The sequence below is a fragment of the Lampris incognitus genome, chromosome 3 (genome assembly GCF_029633865.1).
Source record: "Lampris incognitus isolate fLamInc1 chromosome 3, fLamInc1.hap2, whole genome shotgun sequence".
In the NCBI taxonomy this organism is placed as follows: Eukaryota; Metazoa; Chordata; class Actinopteri; order Lampriformes; family Lampridae; genus Lampris; species Lampris incognitus.
The window spans coordinates 99,579,199-99,593,663 of NC_079213.1; the positions used below are offsets into that span (position 1 = coordinate 99,579,199).

At 44.6% G+C, this 14,465-nt stretch overlaps 1 protein-coding gene across 1 annotated transcript; it reads right to left on the reverse strand.

The window, feature by feature from the left end:
• Positions 1–11,982: 11,982 nt before the first annotated feature.
• Positions 11,983–14,155, reverse strand: LOC130110769 (uncharacterized). The gene is made up of 4 exons (XM_056277950.1): positions 13,940–14,155; positions 12,966–13,408; positions 12,534–12,850; positions 11,983–12,363 (listed from the first exon to the last, which is right to left on the reverse strand). Exons 1-4 carry the CDS (start codon positions 14,021–14,023, stop codon positions 12,062–12,064), a joined length of 1,146 nt encoding a protein of 381 aa, XP_056133925.1. The 5' UTR covers positions 14,024–14,155; the 3' UTR covers positions 11,983–12,061.
• Positions 14,156–14,465: the final 310 nt, after the last annotated feature.

Genomic DNA, 14,465 nt, shown 5'->3' on the forward strand with positions numbered 1-14,465 from the left:
AGTTATCCCCTATCTGGTTGAAGGCAGTAATCGGTTGGGTTGAAATGAAAACATGGCTCTCTCCATAGCACATGGTAGAGCATCACTGATCTACATGCTGTGTGAGCCTCTGAAAAGCCCCTCAAAGACTTTTGTCCTTCAAGATTGTGATGCAGCTCTCAGCCAGTCAGTTTGAATTTTTTTTTCAACCCATGCAGAAATCTTAATGTAGACATAGCCACAACTGACTATTACAAGAAGGGATTAGCTGTCTGGGCTCTCTCAGCTGAGGTTTCCTTGTCTGTTAACCTCTATCACAATAGCTTGTGGTCCTCCGATACCACCGGCATGGTTTTCTGTTCCGCCAGACAGTGTTGTGTCAGGTATGCGGTCATCCGATCGAGAAGGAAAACCAGCAGGACCGGACTGATAATCACAGATCAATCAAAACATGACTGTAATAAACCTAAAGGGAACATGATGTGATCTCATGGTGCAACCCCATTTAGATTCCGTTTACACTTGGTTTTAAAATGCGTTTTTTGCGATCAGATCATAAGTGAACAGCGCTAAATGCAAGTGTAAACAACCACAAAACGTTTTGTGAACCGGTTACTCAAACCACTTGCCGAGGTGGTCTGGGATGCATTTGACCACATATCTTTTGTGGTGTAAACGCTAATGCGTCCAGATGCGTCCCCGACAAGGACGTAACAGGAAATCTTCTTCGGAATAAGGAAATCTGATCACAAGTGGTCAGCAGCACGCATTTGGAGACGGCGATGTGCCTCGCTGTCCACTTGTGATCCCATTGCCCAAAACACATTTTAAAACCAAGTGCAAACATTGAAACAGAACTAAGATGGACTGGGAAAACACGGCACGTTCTTATAATTTAAAAGAAGGACATGGGCCAAGTTAGATCTGGGTTTTTTTATGAGAAAAGTAGTAGTTTATGCCCATAGTCGCGGGAAGTAGGGGTGCTGAGGGTGCTGCAGCACCCCCTGGCGTGGAGCCCAAGAAATTTCTTTTGGGGGGGGGGGGTTAAAAATAAATAAAATGTTTTAACAAAAAAAAAATCAAATTCATTTTATTCATTCGTCTAATTATAAAATTCATTGGAAACATTAATGACTTGACTGTCAAAAATAAGTGGCCTACGCCACAATGACAACAAGCAACAACTGTCCCATGACGGCACCCGTCAGTGACTCAAGTCAGGTCAAGTGTCTGAACACCGGTCCAAATGGCGCAAAAACGCATTTCTGAGTTTTTTGGGAAGCCCCAAAAAAGACAAAAAGAGATTGAGCCTCGAGTTGGCGGATCAAGCGGAGGAGGAGGCAGACTTGGAGCCTAAGCCGAGTAGGCCTACCAGCAGCAGCTGCAGCACCTCCGAAGCAACCGCCACACCTGCCCCGGGCCCAGGAGCCGCGCTAGTTCAAGCTAACGTCGCGGCAGTAGCAGGACAACATGGTAGCGTTAACGTGGTTTCAGTCGAGGCAATCACTCCACACCAACCAACCAACTTCAGTTTTCCTGAAACGCAGTTTGAAAAAGAGACGTTTTCTCGTTCATTCAATACAAACTGGTTCAACAAATTGAGGTGGCTGCATTATATTGAGGAAGGTGATGGCGTTGTCTGCTTTAGCTGTGTGAAAGCAGTGGAGAAACGTTTCATCAGTGAAGATAGTGTAAGGTTTGGCAACAGTTTTGTCAAGGGAGGCTTCACAAACTGGTGGAAAGCCATAGAAAAATTCAATAAGCATAAAAAGTCTAAACTTCATAGCGATGCCATTCAAAAAATTCGCTGCTCTACAAAACACCCCAATTACTGCCCTTTTATCTGACACTACCCGCCGAACTCAAGACACAGCAAGGCATGTTTTGGAGCTGATGTTCAGGTCAGTGCTCTTCCTGGGAAAGAAGGGGGTGGCTTTTCGGGGTGACAGCACTCGTGATGGCATTTTGTATGAAGTGTATGAACTGATGCTTGAACGTACTTACAACCTCTCAGGACAGAGACAGTGGATTGAGAGGAGAGATAACTGGCTCTCGGACACAATCCAGAATGAAGTCATTCAACAGTATACCTGTGCTATTCAACGTGAGATTGTATCCCGTGCCAGAAATAGTCCGTACTATGGACTCACAGCTGATGGTACCACCAACTCCAGTACAATAGAGCAGTTCTCATTGACGCTGCAGTATGTGGATGAGAAACTGGAGATTCATTCTGAATTCGTTGGATTTTACGATGCCCCCGACAGCAGCGGAGAGACCCTGTTCAAGTGCATCAAAGATGTATTTCTCAGGCTGAACATCCCAATTCAGCGTCTCCATGGATATTGTTTTGATGGTGCTTCTAACATGTCAGGACGGTTTTCAGGTGTTCAGGTACAGCTAAAAGAAACATGCCCTGAGTCCCTCTTCATCCACTGTGCCAACCATTCACTTGACCTAGTTCTTCAGGAGGCTGTGTGTGAGGTGGGTCTCATCGCTGATTCAATGAACTTTGTTCAGGGCATAGCGGTGGTAATCCGTGAATCAGCAAAACGCAAGGAGCTCTATGAGTCCATGTTTGGCTGCAATGAGATAGTTACCATACTGGCTATATGTCCAACAAGATGGTGCATACGAACAATAGCTATTAAACGTGTGTGGTGCCTACAGAGAAATCATCAAAACACTGGAGCAGCTTAAGGATGGCATAAATGTGAGGGGAGAGACCAGAGCTAAGATCGGAGGCCTGCTCAAGCAAGCAATGACGGCTAAAACCGACTATGGCCTCCTCTGTTGTGAAGCAATATTCGAGCCGTGTGAGTCAGTGGCCAGGAGTTTGCAGCATACCAAAGCCAGCGCACCGGGCGCCCTTGAGTGTGCCAAATTGCTTGGAAGGTGCACGGAGGCCCTTCGGGTGGTGGATAACATGCTACAACAAACTACCCACAGCGGGACTTAAAATGCCAGGTGAGCACAGGGTGACAAAAACCCCAGCCCGTTATCGACACACAGCGGAGCCAGAGGCAGACGCACAAGATGCGCAACTCTCATGGAGACGAGAGTTCTATGAAGCTGTGGACTTGGTCACAGCAGAAGTAAAGAGGAGATTTGATCAAGATGGTATGAAAACAGCAGCTGTCAGAGAAAAGGTGCTTATTAAGGCAACCAACAAGGAACAAATAGTGGATATAGATTCCCTTCACCTTCCCTTGCACTTTGACAAAGCCCGACGGGAGATCCAGCTGAAAATGATGGGAGACCTCTGCAGTGATTCTCCCAAGACAGTAAAAGACATCGCAACAACCATGTATAAACTCCATCCCCAAACAAGGGCTCTTTTCAATGAAGTTGAAAACCTCATCAAACCATGCCTAAGTCTCCTCATCTCAGCTGCTTCATCGGAGAGGACATTTTCTGCTCTCCGCCATCTGAAGACATGGTTACGCACAACTATGGTGCAAAAAAGACTGACCCACCTTGCTCTGATGCATGTTCATGGAGAATTATTGGACAGTTTGGACACTGATGCCCTCATGAGGGACTTTATCAGCGCCAACCTGGAGAGAAAGGCCACGTTTTGAGTTCTGCATGCAGGCCGACAGTAAGGCAAGACAATTGCATATTTCTTGATTGGAGATTGTGGCTGATGGGTCTATATGTGTGGGTTGATTTTTATATGTTGTCGCCACGCAGCCTGCAGTTGTGTTTGGAGATGACATGTGGTTGATAGGCCCATGTGTTATTATAGGTTGATTTTTAGGCTATATGCTGCCGCCGCGCAGCCTGCAGTTGTGTTTTGGAGATTGTGCTTTGGCTGTAGGCATACATATTACCTGTGTTTATGTGGGGGGGGGGTTATGCTGCCACCGAGCAGTCTGCATTTGTGTGGTGATGTGCTTTTATGTGTCATGCATAAATGGGAGTTGATGTTCAGCATCACGGTCAGCGTACAAGCACTCCGCATAGAAAAGCAGCGCCCATAACGTTAGGCCTGGCCCCACTGTGTGTGTGTGTGTGTGTGTGTGTGTGTGTGTGTGTGTGTGTGTGTGTGTGTGTGTGTGTGTGTGTGTGTGTGTGTGTGTGAGAGAGAGTCTATTTGTCCCTCAGCAGCAACTAATCTCGCATTCTAGTCATTTATCAATGTTTTACTTAAGTGTCTAGGCTATGCACAGTCATAACGTCAATCCCGGCAAACTCGACCCCCCCTTTTTTTCTCAGCCCCCCCCCGCTCAAAATACGTTCCCGCGGCCATGTTTATGCCTTTCTAGTAAATCTGGGTTTAAAAAAAAAAGGTCCACCGTGTGTTGCTATGGCAGCGGGACGGTTTCAGTTGACTCGTCAACCAGTGCTGTTTGTCGAAATGTCAAAGTGAGACAGACGCTCTCCTTCTCGGAGGATGACGATGATCAAATACTACTCTTCTCCCGGGCCCCGGCTTCCTGTACTTGCTAACGTCGCTGTCACGCTTAGCGCGTCTCTACAAATGACCCGCGCGTAGAAACACAAGAGAGCTACACGGGTCACACGTATTTTTTAAAAAAAATGTCTCGATACCGGCGGTTTTCTTTTCCAGTTACTCTCCTCCTTTCTTGTGCCCACTCGTGTGAAAATCTCGCTGCAGAGGCCTCCCCGAGTTCAGACGGAAAGTGCGATGCATGGAGAAGGTGACGTGATGTCGCCCCGGGAGACGCGGCGCCGCGATGGGAGGCTCGCGGCCGTCGTCACCGTTCAGAGCCTGATATTGGCCGCGTGTCTGGCCGTCACCCTCTACTTCTGCTGGCTCACACGGCAGGTGAGTAATATTAAATAAATAAAAGTAATAATCATTACTCATGCGTCTGTGTTAGTGTTGTTCTCGTTTTGTCTTCCTGTGTGCTTTCACACTTTGTGGCTCACTGGATTTTACTCTCCCTCTCTCTATTCAAAACGCGAAGAGTTGGGGGGGGGTCACCCATTTCAGACCCTTGCCACTTAACATTTGAACATGTTACAATCATTTAAAGCAACAAACGATCACCGCCGTCTGTTTTTGAAATGAAAAAAAAAGAGCGAGAGAGAGAGAGCGAGAGGGCGAGAGAGAGAGCGAGAGCGACTTTTATTTCTCAACGTCTGACGGCTGGGATAGGCTCCAGCATCCCCCGCGACCATGACAGCAGGATAAGCGGTTCGGATAGTGGATGGATGGTTTGATCTTTTCGCCAGGCTTTGTCGGGTCGAATCGAGCGCCAGTTCCAACAGAATTGGAATATTCAATCTGTAATTTCACTCGTTAATATTTCATTTGTCACACCACGAGACTGTCACTTTAGGACGGACTGAATCGCGGGGATGCTGGAACCTGTTCCAGCAGTCACTGGGCGGCGCTCCATGTCCGTCCCTCCCGAAGCTCCGCGCTCGCTGAATGCGGACGACTTCCCCCGGCGGACGGACGTCGATCGTTGGTATACCAGTAGCGATGATATCTATCTATCTATCTATCTATCTATCTATCTATCTATCTATCTATCTATCTATCTATCTATCTATCTATCTATCTATCTGTGGCTGTGACACTGATATGTGTGGCACTGTCCATCTGTTTTGTATCGCTCCCTCTTGGTGATCCGAGGCACACAGGCTCACTCAACACTATTAAGTCAAGTCAATTTTATTTGTATAGCCCGATTAGACTTGACTTGATATGGACTCCTGGCTATGATGCGATTACTGTTTAGTGCTCTGCGGTGCCAGTTGGCCACACCTGAATTTATCTGCTAACTTCTGGCTTTCTTTTCTAAATCACTTTTGGCAGAAGTGTCTGCTAAACGAGAATTATTTTTTTTGGAGGGGGGGGGGGTTCTCAATTTTCTCCCCAATTGTACTTGGCCAATCACCCCACTCTTACCCACATCGGGCTTCCCACCCGCAGACACGGCCAATTTGTGTGGACGCCCGACCAAGCCGGAGGTAACACGGGGATTCGAACAGGCGATCCCCGCGTTGGTAGGCAGCGGAATAGACCGCCACACCATCCGGACACCCACAAAAGAGTAAATGTATAGGCTATCGCAGCGAACGCGTCACTTAAATGGCAGTACGTGAAGTTAGCTCAAATGGGCAAGAGTACAGGGACGCGGGGGGCTGCAGCACCCTCTAGTGGAGGTGGGAATAGCCTGCCATTTTAGACGCAGCAGCGTTACGCCAAAATGAAAACGAAAAAAAAAACAAAACAAAAACATCACTATAGGGCTAGTAATGACAGTGACACGACGGGTTAAAAGTAATATTTTTGATTATTCATTGAAGAAATTATTTGTTGAGGGAACGTATTCACTCATCTTTATGCGTCTTTCTGTAAAATATGGTAAATTGATAAAAAAACATATATATATAAAATGACGTTACACTTTCGGTTGGCAGTACCCCTACCCCTGGGCCAAGACAAGTGAATTTTAAGTTGACTTGGTGAGAAAATGAAATTGGGTGTGTTTGCTCTTGTTGAACTATATGTGTGAGGACCGGTTTGAGTTTTTAAACGAAGATGTTTTCAAAGCCTTGACGCTCGCTTGCAAAACGGCAACAAAAAACGCCCCCCGCCTACCTGAACCCCCTCATTCAGGGCTACACTCAGGTCCCGCCCGCTACGCTCCGCCAATGAAAGGCGCCTGGCACTTCCGCCGCAACGGGGGCCCTAAGTCACGAGCCAGACTCTTCTTCTCTTCTGTAGTCTCCCGTTGGTGGAACGAGTCACCAAACCTCATTCGATCCGCTGAGACCCTCTCCGTCTTTTAAGAAGCTGAAGACCCAGCTCTTACTCGAGCAGCTCCACACCTGATGGTATTACTATTAAAAAAACAAAAACAAACCCAAAACAAAACGCGTCTATGCACCCTATGCATTGCCTTTGTGCACTGCCTGTTCACACCCATGTCCTATCGGACTTGAACCTAATTTTTTGGCACTTGCGTTGTCGCCTCCTGACTTGTGTTGCTTGTGTTTGTATTAACTCTCAGATGTGTGTCTGCTAAATGAAATTGTAACATTTTTGTTGGTCCTCACTTCTTCAAGGGGCTATTTCAAGGTTAAAATGTGGGTTTAGATTAGGATTAGGTTAAGGTTGGGGTAATGGGTAAGGCTTAAGGCATGGATGGTTAATTTTAGGATTAGGGTATGAATGTAGTCACTGAGGGTCCTCACAAGTAACAAGGGGGGGCAAGTGTGTGTGTGAGAGAGAGAGAGAGAGAGAGAGAGAGAGAGAGAGAGACCAGACAAGGATATGCACATACTGTACAGAGTAACACTCCTGAAGCGTGGCATCATAGGGAGAGGTAGTGCTTGGCTGTTCAGTTGGTGGAGAAGTCCTTCTCAAGATTTGGGCTTCACCGTTGATTTATGATTAAGCAAAATTACAAGGTCCCAGACCTGTTCTGTAGGTCAAGCCAATGTAATCTTCATCTGTTTCCTCATGTCTTTCTCTACCAGGACAAGGACATCTACATACAGTTTGATTTAATTGGAGGTGAGTCATCACAGGAAGACCTTAAGTATTTGATGCTGTTTTTTTCCCCTTTTCTGTTTTCTGTAGCCTTCAAGAATACAGAAAGGCACTGTGATATTTGTAACAAGATAAACCACAAGATTTCTGTCTCTGCGTTCAAAATTTGGTCACATTGCACCATAAATTCAACAAATGTTAGTCATTTCTTCTTCTTCTTCTCACTACCACCTTTTCCTCAACTCCCCCTCCCTCTCTCACTTTGACATCCATCCTCCTCCTCCAGCTTTCTCAGACAAGGAAACACTTACATTCTCTAGCTACGAAAACAATGGAATAGATCTGGGAGACAACAACCGTACGATCTCAGTCAGCTGCACCGGACCATATATTTGGCACATGCGAGTGTGTTGTAAAGGCCTGGATGAAGGAATAGAGGGGAGTGGGGTTCTGGAGCTGCAACTGATGGGGCAGAAAACTTTGAGCAACTTCACCCTGCAGGGTGACGGTCATGTCTGCAGGGAGCTCCACAGCATCGTCTACCTGAAGAGCAAAGAAAAGGTGGAGCTGTGCTTCTTCTCCCCAAGAAATGACCTCAGGATCAATAATGTGACTCTGGGCTTCATCTACCTGCTGAGGAGCCAGTGCCTGGAGTGAAAGGCCCACTATGGAGCCACTATGTTGTACATTGTACAGAATGATGGTGACTGGGGATGGCTGGAGCAAAGAGGGGACCTAGCACTCGTTTTACAGCTCTGCGGAAACCACAGAGACACATGCACATAATGTCTCCTTCCTAATTTGGGAGTCGACTACTCATAAGCAGTTCTCTCACACTCTATGCACGAAATGAAGCCCCTTCTAAATTTGTTCAATACTTCACTCTGTTTATAGCTATTAACATTTTCATCAGGTTTTTTTTTTTTTTTGTTGCAGCAGAGCTGTTAAGGACTTGGTGAATGTATTTTGCTGTCAGCTCACCTGTTCATCCACCATACGAATTCCCTTAAGTTGTCTTTTTTTTTTGTTGCTACCATGCCTGCACCAAATAGAGCTGCTCCATGGATTCCTAATTGTCCAGCTAGATGGGAGATATCTTTTTGCAATGACAAATCGATATGTAATCTCCAAGCCGTCATTGTGGTTAACCATCACTGTGAAGGTTAATTTTTTTTGTGGGGGGGGGGGTACTTTTCCATGACTGATAACTTCCTGACATGCCCTGATTGGTCATGACGTTATTGGCCATGTTAATTGCCCACTTATAAACCCATTTAAAGCTAGTTAAAGAGACACACTTAGTGAGTATTTGACAATTGTTTTATGTAGTCCGTCTGCACTCGAATGTAACTGATTTAGAGAGATGAACTCAGGTCAAACACAATAATGTACACATAAAGGGAAATCAGGTCAACCCTCTTGTATTTCAGATAATCTGCGTTCTGTGTGTGTGTGTGTTTCATGTTTTTTTTTTAACAGCGATGCTATTTTATAAACTGTAATAGTCCACATAGGAAATAAAAACTGTATGTATGCCAATGTTTGTTTTTGTATTTTGATGTATCCCCTTCAGACATCAGTGTTTGTGTGTTGTGTTTGGTGTAAATGCTCTTAAAGGACATGAGTGAAACCATTAAAGCTGTCGAAGGAATGACCATTTCTTAGTTAATCCCTATGTGCGCTATGTGATTCTTAGTGACTGCACATTCTGTATTAGTGATGCCGCAGTCTTCAATGAAACGCCGCCATTGTTTCATGTTTTTTACAGAAATAACTTGTTAGCGTATAAGCCAGTGGTTCCCAACCTTTTTTTGAGTACTGTACCCCCAAAGCATTTCAAGCCAACCTAAAGTACCCGCTACTACGCAATCAATTGTGATCACCAGCATATATCATTAACGTATATAATTTCTATATACATATAAAGTATTTTATTTCATCTATATATCATTAATTTAATTATACCTTTTCATAAAAAAGACCCAATCTCCCAATTAATGTGACACTTTAATCATATTCAATCATAACTAATCATATTGCTTATAATAGCCATTGTTTACAGACTTTAAAAAAAAAGTAAGGCTCAAACTCACCAATTAATGTGACAGTCAATGGGACACTTGAGCCTGTTTCTCACTCATCAGTTTTGTGAGTCTGGGGGGAGATTGTTGCAACAGCTGTGACCAGGTTATTCTCCAAGTTGAGCCTGTTCCTGTGTTTAGTCTTGATGTGGGTCATGGCGGGGAATGTCACCTCACATAGGTATGTGGATCCAAAGGGCAACAGTTCATTCAGGGCATGTTCCCCCAATTCAGGATATTCCTTCTCCACAACACATCAGAACTGTACCAGTGCTGTGCTTGAGTACCTCATCTTCAGGCTCCTATCTGAGGACACATCTATGAGGTTTTCTTGCAGTCTGTCGGGAATGCTGCTGTTAATGTCCGTCACAAATGGATTACGCACCCAGTCCAGTTTGGAAGACTTGCTGACAATATCAGGGAAGTAGGAGTTGAACCCATTCTTGAGTTTGGACAAATGTGTGTGTACTATTTTCACAATCGTAGCTCTGTCACATTCACCAGTGGCAATGTATGTCTCCAGCTGCAGGAAACAACTTGTATCTCCAGTTTCACATTTGCTCTGCCAGAGCTTGCTCTTCTCCATGAATCCACATACTTTGTCATACAAGCTAAGAGCATGTGTGTCTTTACCAGCCGCATAGCCACGGGTGGGCGGCCACCACCCACTTGGAACCACCACCCACCCAATCAGCTTGGTCAGTTTCAATCAGTTTTTTTTAATGTGATAAAAAAACTTAATATTAATTTTATTCACGAGCCTCCATATATTTCATAAATATATCAATATGTAATTAGGTATTTTATGACCCCACTCCCACCCAGTCATCTTATCACGTTGCAAGGCACGTGCTTGTGTCTGCGTAGCTGCGAGATCCCGAAGTGCTGCTGAAGTGCTGTGTGTGTGTCACGTATCAGGAAAGAACCCAAAAGCAGATGGAACAACCAGGTAAGGGAGGAAATCAAGTCTTTATTGAAGTGACCGATCTCAGGGGTAGAGCAGGAGTCGGCTCTGTGGCAGGTAGACAGGCAGGCAGAAGTCCATGAATGGCGACGTTCCAGCGAAGACTGGTCCGCAGTGGAGGCTTTTTAAGGGTGATGGCGATCGCTTTGATGTCAAGGGAAGCGGCGATTGCTTTGATGGCCAGCTGGTGTACCGGGGTGAAGGGGGGGGGGTCAGCAGGTGTCAAGGGCGATCGCTTTGATGTCAAGGGCGAGAGGCTGATTGCTTTGATGTCAAGGGAGAGAGGGCGTGACCAGCTGGTGTACCGGGGTGAAGGGGGGGGTCAGCAGGTGTCAAGGGCGATCGCTTTGATGTCAAGGGCGAGAGGCTGTGACAGTGTGCGTGAGTATTGTTTGCTAACTAGCTAACTAGCTTAAGTAGAATAGCCAGAGGTGGAAAAAGTACAAAAATATTGTACTCAAGTAAAAGTACCAATACTTTGATGAAATATTACTCAAGTAGAAGTAAAAGTACTCATCTGAAAATGTACTCAAGTAAAAGTAAAAAGTAGTTCATTTGAAATGTACTTTAAGTAAAAGTTACTTAGTTACTTTCTTTGTGTGGGGTGTGAGGGTAGTAAAAATAGGACAAGGGGTCAGAAATCCATAACTATTTTGTTTTAAATTAAAGAACAAGTGTAACAAATGTAAGCGCAATAACAATAACTTCACAACAACTGAACTTCTTGTTCAGTTTAAGTAGCATCTTCAAGTTAGTTGAGCTCATCCATTTAGTGGTACAACATTAAACATGCTTACTCTCACGTTTTCTCTCTCTCACGCTCTCTCTCACATGCACACACTCTCCCTCTCTCTCCCTCTCACCCTCTCTCTCTCTCACACACACACAGGTAAAAAGTACAAAGTAATGCCCACATGATGACGCTCATAAGTGTTGCTACAAAGTCAAACTGACGTAAAGGAGCAGCAATATTCCAGAGGAGACATGCTTGTGTGTGTGTGTGTGTGTGTGTGTGTGTTTGTTAACCGTCAAAGAATGAGAATGTGGTAATGCCATCTCCACAGCTGCAAGAGCGCTATAGAGGGCATGTGTGTGTAAGTGCGATAACAACAAAGAATACCTACACAAATGTAAGTGTAATTACAACAACATACATGTCAACACCAACAGCAACAGCTGTTATACTGCAAATCAAGGCCGCTAGTTTTGTGACACCCTGAATCACCTGTAACCTAGTCTACAAACTTCTTGTTCAGTTTAAGCAGCTGCTGATTTTCAAAGTTAATTGAGCTCATCCATTTAGTGGTAAAAACATTAAACAGGCTTGTGCACGCCTACTTTCTCTCTCTGTCTCTCTCTCTCAGAGAGGTACAAACTACAAAGTAATGTCCACATGATGATGCTCACAAGTGTTACAAAATTAAAGGAACTAACATAAAAGAGCAGCAATATTCCAGAGAGGAATATTGCAAATCAAGGCCACTAGTTTTGTGACACCCTAAATCACCTATAACCTAGTCTACAAACTTCTTGTTCAGTTTAAGCAGCAGCTGATTTTCAAAGTTAGTTGAGCTCATCCTTGCTCGCTTTGCAGTGAACAGTAATCCAGCACAACTGAAAAGCCGCTCGCAGGCAGCTGAAGCAGGCAGGCCAGTGTTGAGTTTCAGAGAGAGTTTTTTTAAATTTGGAAAGGAGTTTAGCAGATCCATATCGTTTGGGATACAGGCTAGGTACCCTTCCAACTCCCCTGTACCTTCTGGACTTTATTGAGGAGAAGAAATCATCTTCATCTGAGGAATGTTGTCCAACTTGCTCCACTTCTACCTCTGCCATCTGGTCAAGGTGTTGTCTGACATAAGCCAGACCTGTCGAGTGACAAACAACACATTTCTGACAATTAAGACTTGATTAATTTACCAAGAGTGCACCATAATGCATAATGCCTTATAGCACTGACCGCATTGTATTGAGTATAAAACAAAGTAGATCTCCAATAAACTGTTGAAAAGCAGTTTATTATAAGATGCAATCATACCTGTTTCTATGACATCAGGCCTCTCTGTCCAGGTGGTCTTGAACTTCGGTAGAAGTATTGCTGCCGCAATCAGTTCTGGGTCCATCATCATCTCACCAAAACGCTTTTGGACACCATCCTGAATGGCTTTGATGAGTGGTAGACACATCTTGGATGAGGTCTCCTGCCTTTTGAGTTTTGCTTGTAGCTGACATATCACTGGAAGAAGCCACCCTAAGTGTGTGTTGGTCTCTGACTGAAGTATGTTCAAGGCCTTTACCAGAGGTTTCATCACCGAGCAGTAATCAGTCAGGAAAGCAATTTCTGCTTGAGTCAGCCTGGCATAAATAGAATACAAACAATTGTTAGGAAATCAAGCAGGAAAAGTTAAGTTTCAAGTATGTAAACACACATTCACACTTTCATACTGTTGAAGTGCAAATTAAAACTTACGTTTTCAATTTGAATTCTTCACAAATATTCCTGATTGCCTCCTCCCCTTTCTCTTGTATGATCCGTATGATTCTCTCCACAGCCATGAATGTTGAATTCCACCGCGTTTGATTTGGTCGGATGAGCTGGAGTCGGCAATGATCTTCCACAACTTCTGCTGCCATGTATGAACGACCTGTATTGTTCCACATGGCTTGACATTTCCCAAAGGCTGCACGTGATAGTCTCTTGTATGTGTCCATCTTCTTTTCTGCTATCTCAGCATCTGTTATGGCAACTAAGTTGAGAAGATGGCATGCACACCTTTGGTGTGTAGGAAGTTGGTACTCCAGGCCATTATCTTGCTCCAGGATGCTGAATGTGTCCAGGTAGTTGGCTGTGGGCTCATCATCAATTGAATCTCTGTCCGACTCAGCATCTGATTCTGCATCCTCAGACTGGCTCTGTTCTCCGAAGACACTAAAAGCTTTAACGAAGTTTGAGCCACTATCTGTTGTGGTTCTCACCACTTTGCCCCTAATTCTATACTGACAGTGTATGTCGTCAAGTGCCCCTGCAAGGACATCAAAGGTGTGGGACCCTCTTAACCAAGGCTAATTTCCCCGAGTCCACTCAAGACTACTAGCAACTAACAGCTAGCCTTTACACACTCAAGTACCAGGGGCTAGCTGTTATGCAAATTTAGCCAATGTTCTAAAGACTTAAACAGACTGCAAATATACATTACGCGTTTTGTATCTGTTTGAAGTACGATAAACATGCGGATTGTCGGCTGGAGCGAGTTCATTTGGTACTTAATGATGTGTCACGTTTGATTATGTTAGCATAGCAGCTAATTAGAATGTGCTGGCTAGCTGTGGGTTTCTTCTACTGTCAATGGTTGCAGGTGCTAGCATAAAAATGCCCACGAAATGGGGTGAGCCTGGGTTGGCTATATTAAATAAAACTACTAATGAGACAGCAGAAATACTTACCAAAACATGCTTCTGCAGATTTGAAGTGGAGTTGTTGAAAGCAGACAGGTACTTCACTGCTGGGAGGCACATCTTGCACTGCATGATGATGCTGTTACCTTTCCTACGCTTGAACAAAAAGAAATCTTCCAAATGTGGCCAAGGATTTTTTTCTGCATCTAGTTCTACAGACTTCGATGTTTCAGCTTGAGCTTCATCTATTATTTCTAGGTCCGGGTCTTCTGGACCGCTGGCCGCTGGCCGTGCCTGCTTTGTCGACCTCCATTCTAGCACTACAAACTTCGCGCCCACTAACCTAGCTTGTCCACACGTGCCCTCTATGTTCACGCACCAGTGCTAATCACATTATCATTTGTCACTGTTGGTTCTGGCCATTGGTTTACTGTCTATGGTGCTGGCGTGTATTTTTCCCCTGTAGGTTGAATTGTTATTTTTACTCAGTAACGGATAGGATTTATAAAGTAACTAAGTACAATACTTGAGTCAAAACGTACTCAAGTAAAATACAAAATACCGATTTTAAATT

Excerpts from the sequence above, each read along its gene's own strand:
- LOC130110769 (XM_056277950.1), bottom strand. The coding sequence starts at position 14,023 with ATGCAGTGCAAGATGTGCCTCCCAGCAGTGAAGTACCTGTCTGCTTTC. Across the intron at positions 13,409-13,939 it reads ATCTGCAGAAGCATGTTTTG|AGCCAGTCTGAGGATGCAGA; the intron begins GTAAGTATTTCT and ends TTCGGAGAACAG. Across the intron at positions 12,851-12,965 it reads GAAGAATTCAAATTGAAAAC|GCTGACTCAAGCAGAAATTG; the intron begins GTAAGTTTTAAT and ends TATTTATGCCAG.